General features: G+C 43.9%; 1 protein-coding gene across 8 annotated transcripts; it reads left to right on the forward strand.

Annotated features, from left to right (window-relative positions):
• Nucleotides 1–100: 100 nt before the first annotated feature.
• Nucleotides 101–6,078, forward strand: LOC105190662 (solute carrier family 25 member 44). 8 transcript variants are annotated; one of them, XM_011153511.3, is made up of 6 exons: nucleotides 101–125; nucleotides 525–753; nucleotides 1,823–2,132; nucleotides 2,776–3,080; nucleotides 3,282–3,468; nucleotides 3,907–6,078. In XM_011153511.3, the coding sequence occupies exons 3-6, from the start codon at nucleotides 1,958–1,960 to the stop codon at nucleotides 4,224–4,226; spliced, it is 987 nt and encodes a 328-aa protein (XP_011151813.1). In that variant the 5' UTR covers nucleotides 101–125; nucleotides 525–753; nucleotides 1,823–1,957; the 3' UTR covers nucleotides 4,227–6,078. The 8 variants fall into 8 exon arrangements, with proteins under 8 accessions (XP_011151813.1, XP_025155471.1, XP_011151817.1 ...); XM_025299686.1 differs by lacking the exon at nucleotides 101–125 and adding an exon at nucleotides 190–295; XM_011153515.3 differs by lacking the exons at nucleotides 101–125; nucleotides 525–753 and adding an exon at nucleotides 768–1,065.
• The last annotated feature ends 549 nt before the right edge of the window (nucleotides 6,079–6,627 follow it).

Consider the following 6,627-nt stretch of genomic DNA (forward strand, 5'->3'; position numbering starts at 1 on the left):
TCGCTAGTGGGAAGAAATACATGTGCATGCGCGCAATGTGCTCCGACGACTTGGCGTGAGGCGTCCAGTCTCTCGTGTGCGCACGCGCCAGAAACACGTGCTCCGTCATATGGCTGCTTTGACAGGTGCGTGCTTAGTGCACGCCGCGCAGTGCAGTTCTTCAGTTCTTTGGCGGATTTCTCAAGAAAATTTCTTGTGATTTTTGTTTCGCAATATTCGTCAAATGAATAATTGTCAAATGAATTGTTTCAAAAACTAAATGAGAAATAACAAAAGAAACTACTATTGTGACTTGGTATAAATAATTCTTCGAGTAGAAGCGAATAAATCTACGTTTATTTTGTTTTAGGCTGATATTTCGGACTTTCGCGATATAGAGCAATGCTTGATTTAATTTCCGAGTTGGTACCATGGTCGTCGTAAATTTATTCCCGATATCAATCGATCGCTCTTCGTGCCTATTATTTTACGAAAAAAAAAGAAAAAACCGCGGATTTATTGGTTGCGTAATTTTCTTATCACAGAGTACAACTCACTCTATCGGGTCTGCTCCTGCCAACTGTACCGTGATGCGTCCTCAATGCATGGAAAAAGATGGACATATGTACTCGAGTCTGGATGGGAAGAAGAAGATAGAGAAATAGAAGAAAGTGCAGCTCCAGAAGGCGACACCAGAGGCCAACGATCCCGCGGAATGCTCTCAATTCACGAGGTCTGCTCTGTGCTGGCTGCACTTTTTACACCCGGCATGAGGTAAGCACATATTACGATGCGGGAAGAAAAGAGGGAAGAGAGATACCGAAAGGGAGTACACACGGTGCAGTTAGAACTTAGGAGGAACGGACCTGCAATTTTCCGTGGTGTCACGGTTAGTCCACCGACGAGCGATGAATTCCGCGATTTTAAGACCGGCGTAGAATGTAGCGAGTGTTTGGTGGTGTAACGTACGGCGCAGAGCAGCATGACCGCTCACTTGTGACGTCAATATTGGGAGAGTTTTTCCTCGAGAACGAACGTCGATTGTGGCGAAATTCGTCATCTCCAGGGCGCATTGCACCATTGTAGGTAACAATCCTGAACCCTTATTAAATCCCGCGAATTTGTCGCAACTGTCGTCTCCGTTCTCAAGTGCAAGAGAGAGAGAGAGAGAGAGAGAGATAGAGAGAGAAAAAGAGAGAGAGAGAGAGGGAGAGAGAGAGAGAGAGAGAGAGACGACGACGACGACGACGACGACGACAGGGCCGGTAAAAAAAAAGAAACTCGCACATTGGGAACATCGTTTTGTCGCGCCAAAGTGGTAGCGACGAACAAGCGGTTACGCGCGTCGTCGAGAGATAAAGTCGCGATTTTGCAACGCAATATCCAATCTTCCTCATGCTATGGATACATTGTACTAAAATTATCCGCCGCCGCGAGATATAACCGCTTATGTATTTTCGTGGCTGTTTTGCTTCGCGAATAATACGAGCGAAACGCGCTTTCGAATTTCACCTTAGGTCGGGTCCCGCTCTCTTGGGACTCTGACAATTCTCGTGTTTATTCCGTGAACAAGTGGACGCGATTCGTCTCGAATATGCTTTAAGGAGGACGCTCGAATCGAAATTCGAACGTATCATGTGTATATATATATATATATGCTGTGAAATTCCTAACCACACGAAAAAATCTCCTCCGTCAGGAGGTTAGGATAACCTAAATTCTCGACACCTCGCTGTTCTCCGCTACTTCGCGATCTCACATGCTGAAGCGAGATGGGAATCTCGCGCTTCTCGTTCGGCATATTAATTACGTCCAGATGACAAATTAACGAGTCGATTTACAGATTGCTGGGAATTTGAGGCATCACTGCCTGTTACACACCGATGAGATATGAGGCATCAGGTTGGAACGAATCCTCAGCCCGGTTCTTCGTTTGAATTTATCACCGCGAGCTACGATATCGCTGATCACTCGAGAAATGTCTGCGGTAGAGGCTACACCATTCATCCGCACCATCGAGTGGGATATGATGGACAAGAGCAAGTTCTTCCCACTGAGCATGCTGTCCTCATTTTCGGTCAGGTGTTGCCTGTATCCCTTGACGGTGATCAAGACTCGCCTCCAGGTGCAGAGACAAAATCACATGTACAATGGTACGTGCGGATTTGCTTCTGCGTGAACCGAAAGGCTCATTTTCGAATTGATTTAAATCGGTATCGAGAAAAAAGGTAGAAAATCACAGACGTAACTTCCGTATCTTTCATGAAATGTAATGTTCTTTTGTGCGGAGAGTTTTACAGTAAGATTATATTGTACAAGTAATTATTTACAGGGAATTTGTAATCCTTTGAAAAATTACTTTAGAACTGTTGTATAAAAGTGATCGAGAACTGAAATTACTATAGAATCCTGTGGCTGAAGAGTATATCAGTATTCGACCTTGAGAGATTTAAGCAATTCAAGAAAGAAATTACTGTAAAATTTCATAACCACAGGATGTTTCAATATTCTACCTTGATTTATTTTCGTTTTATAAGCATTACTTCTCAGAAACTGAGAAGAATCTGAATCTCTACATAAACTATTGGAAAATTTATTGTGTTCCTTGGCAAGATAAACTCTACTGACGGTATATCTCTGTATTACTAGAAGACACGGTGAAATTGACAAGAATTCATGGGAAAAAATGCTACAACATCCTCTCTGTGTAAAAAGTTAGACCTAAGGCAGCTTCTCATCACTTATCCACGAGACAAGAATCACACAATCTAATTGTGCAACCTTTTCTCTCGACAGGTATGATAGATGCATGTAGGAAAATTCACAAAGTAGAAGGCTTGTCGGGTCTCTACAGGGGCTTTTGGATAAGCTCCATTCAAATCGTCTCCGGGGTATTTTACGTGTCGACGTACGAAGGTGTGCGTCACTTGCTCACAGACACATCCGTCGGTCATGTGGACTCAAAAGTCAAAGCCTTAATCGCGGGTGGTGCCGCCAGTCTAGTCGGTCAAACGATAGTCGTGCCCTTTGACGTTCTCAGCCAACACCTCATGGTTCTCGGGATCCACAGTACCAAACACGGCAGGGTGTCCGTGGACAAGGTGCGTCACAACGTCTCTATTTACTGAGAAAGAGGGCGGGGGGAGGGTGGGAGTAGCGGAATCAATGAGAATTTGCTCGGACGAAGAAGATTTGTTCGAGCAAATATGTACTTGCTGCTATGCGTCATCCAATGATTGTGATTTCGTTGGCCATTACTGAGTCTATTCAAATTCGCAATACTAATTTAGAATTCATTCCAGTTCGGCATGAACCCGCTGGGTATAACCTTCGAGCCCGGCAAGACACGCGCGCAAATCTGTGCTGAAATAGTCAGGCTGATTTATCAGAGGGATGGTTATCGCGGTTTTTACAGAGGCTACGTGGCGTCCCTGTGTGCGTACGTGCCTAATAGCGCCCTTTGGTGGGGATTGTATACAGTTTATCAAGGTAAAAGATCTTGTAAAAAACCACGGTCTGCTTACAGAGAGAGAGAGAGAATATATTATATAGACTGTAAATTATTTTTAATTTTATCGTGTTTCTCAAGTTTGGTTAATAGCGCAGAAACAGATTGTCAGTAAGAGTCCATCCTTCTAAGGAACATGCTAAATTTTCTAATGATGTAAATTATATTTTTGGGATTGACACTAGATATTTATTTATTTAGAAAGTAACATTTACTTTCCTAACATATAAAAAGCACTTTTGGAACTTGAGGATAGTAAATTGAGGCAAAATGTCGACACGTTCCTCAATTATAAAATCTTATGTTTTCCTCTAAAAAATTGTTCTCATGCAATAATTTAAAGTCATTTAAAACTGTCTAAATATGTAAGAACACTGATAAAAAATGATAAACGTTCTTCGCACACGTTTATTGCACAGACGAGCTTTTACGTCTGCTTCCGAGTTGGTTCTCACACTTGTGTATACAAGCCATCGCGGGGACGTTTGGCGGATTCACCACTACGATCATCACGAATCCCCTGGACATCGTACGAGCGAGACTGCAAGTTCAGAGGCTGGACAGTATGATCAGCGCCTTTAGAATCTTATGGATCGAGGAAGGCCTACACATGTTCACCAAGGGACTGTCCGCGAGACTCGTGCAATCCGCATGTTTTAGTTTCTCGATAATTTTAGGATACGAGACCATCAAGAGAATGAGCATAAACGAAGAGTACAAGAGACACATTCGCTGGTGAAAGTTTCGGACCTGCAGGCCACCATTATTGCGACCAATTTAACGCGAACAAGCGGCTTCGTCCGCGGGAGCGTGACACAAGGTGACACGTCATGCAAGGTGATATCGTTCAAAGCCCAAGAAGACAGAACGCGGACAAAATCTCTTCGACTCGAAGACACGAAGAGCGTGTGAGGCGCAGATGATTGCGCGCAAAACGTTCCCGACATGTTTTGTGCTCGGCGAGTCAAGGAAAGCGAAAAAAAATCCAATAAAACGATCGTAATCGAAAGATTTCGCTCGTTTATTTTTGGATCTCTTCGAGTTTGCGACGACCGTTTTTATCGCGATCCACGATCCTGACTGTGCGGCGTACAAAAAACAAAGGCAAGGTGATAAACACGACATGGGAAAAGAAAAAGTGACGCAATAATCCTGAAATGGAATGACGGGTGACTATGAAGAAGAAAAAGAAGTTGGTCGAGGCAGAAGAAGTGCTCGAGACGGGATGATTCGTTAAGATTATTATTATGATCGTCTTTCGACACCGCTGTATCGTACTTTTGCGCGTTCATCTCCGCGACAAGATAAGCCTGTGCGAGTGTTCCGTTCTCGGCGAGTCAGTCATTCTCTCTCTTTCTCTGCATATTTGGCTATGATAAACCGAAAATTTGTGAACGGAAAGGTTGTCCGTAATTTTTCGTGCGAACGTATTCAGAACGCATATGTCTCGCCTGATGAGAGAATATTTCCATTAAAAAACGATTTCTTCTACTGGATTAGACGGATACGTTCCGGAATTCGCACAAAACACTGCGCGTGACCTTTCTGTCCGCGTGACTGTGTGTGTCGTCACTTTCGCAAAGTACCAAAGGAAGAGAAATGGCGGCTGTTCGATTAGCACATTCTCAGTAAATAACGACGGTATTCCATCGACGTTTTTGTAGGATCTCTCTTTCCTCAGGCTGTACAGGTGCTAAGTTGTTAACGTTTACATTTACACAGATCGTCGTTAGCTTTCGTTATACGGACAAAGGAGTAGCGGTAATGATATAATACTAACAATAATAACGATAAGAAGCAAAATAATAATAATGATAATAATAATAATAAAAATAATCGCCACTGTACAGTTTTCAGTTTTGTATCGTTACCGAAAGCACATTGATGGGCGCTATTTGATACACGTCACATGTCGTCTCACTCACGGACGAAAGGCACAACTGTAAGAAGAAAGACCTCGCATATCAAGATGTGCGTAGAGATCAACGAGTGCTCCGTGAGTTTGGACGAGCGGTTTTCATCGCGAAGATCGACGCGCATTTTGTACGCGAGAGCTACGTCGTCGTCACACGGAGTACAAAGTTTGTAATATGCGTTAGATATATTACTGTGATACGCAAAACATGTCCCATTCGGGCCTCGACGACGATCCGCTATATTGATTGTGCGCGCTCATCTTATGGTGTATGAGTGTGAACATGTGGGTAATTGTAATGTGTGTGTGTGTGTGTGTGTGTGTGTACGTGTATAGGATGTTACCATAGAACGATCCTAGTCAATTCAGGGCATATGTAAGTGTATACGCACAAGCCGTATATAACATATAGATAGATATGTTTATATACATGTATCGGACGTCGTCGACGCGACAGTACGAATGGAGCGTAAAATGAAAAATAATACCTGAACTGAGCAGACTAGCGTTCACCGAGATACCGATGTAGAAAGAGACCCATTTCAAATATAAAAATTTATTATTTATTGTTTTCGCTCCTGTGTCGTGTACATACGTACAATTGAGGTCACCGAGGTCACCGAATAAAGCCGGAGAAATGCTAATAAATTGCATTAGCTACAAGTTTGCGTATCAATCTCGCAGTCGTTTAATTTATCCGTTCAACGCACACCACATACTTTCTTCTTCGAACCATCAGAAGATACAATCGAAGATAACTATAATTTTTATAACATCGACTACATTTCCCTCTCAGTGCGCAGTGCGGCGTGCATTGTACGACGTTACGACGATCCATAATGCAACGTACACGATTAATTAGTTTCAATGTACCACACGTGCATTATACCACCGCGGGGACGAGGCGAGGCGAGGCGAGGCGAGGCGAGGCGAGGTGCAACGACGCGAGCGAGCGAAAAAACCGAATTAACGATCTAACGAGCGCGGCCGCTTTGAAATGAGCTCTTGGCCGACATGCAAATCGCGGCAGAGGTTCTCGAGAAAGAGAAGTTGAACGAACCTCCTCCCTCGCGATAGGTAGACAAAGGCCGACTTTTTCTCTACCCAGCGCGCGCGCGATGCAACGATGCGTCGTCGATTGGTATGCACCGCGGAGTAGATCGATCTGACATCTCCGATGACCAGGCGCCAGATTGGCGCTGCGATTTCTATGCCGGCTGTCGTG

Source organism: Harpegnathos saltator, unplaced genomic scaffold, assembly GCF_003227715.2.
Source record: "Harpegnathos saltator strain DR-91 unplaced genomic scaffold, Hsal_v8.6 scaffold289, whole genome shotgun sequence".
Classification (NCBI taxonomy): domain Eukaryota; kingdom Metazoa; phylum Arthropoda; class Insecta; order Hymenoptera; family Formicidae; genus Harpegnathos; species Harpegnathos saltator.

Bases quoted from the DNA above. Each gene is read 5' to 3' on its own strand.
- LOC105190662 (XM_011153511.3), top strand. From the start codon at position 1,958: ATGTCTGCGGTAGAGGCTACACCATTCATCCGCACCATCGAGTGGGAT. The intron at 2,133-2,775 runs GTACGTGCGGAT...TTCTCTCGACAG, and splicing joins ACAAAATCACATGTACAATG to GTATGATAGATGCATGTAGG. The intron at 3,081-3,281 runs GTGCGTCACAAC...AATTCATTCCAG, and splicing joins GCAGGGTGTCCGTGGACAAG to TTCGGCATGAACCCGCTGGG.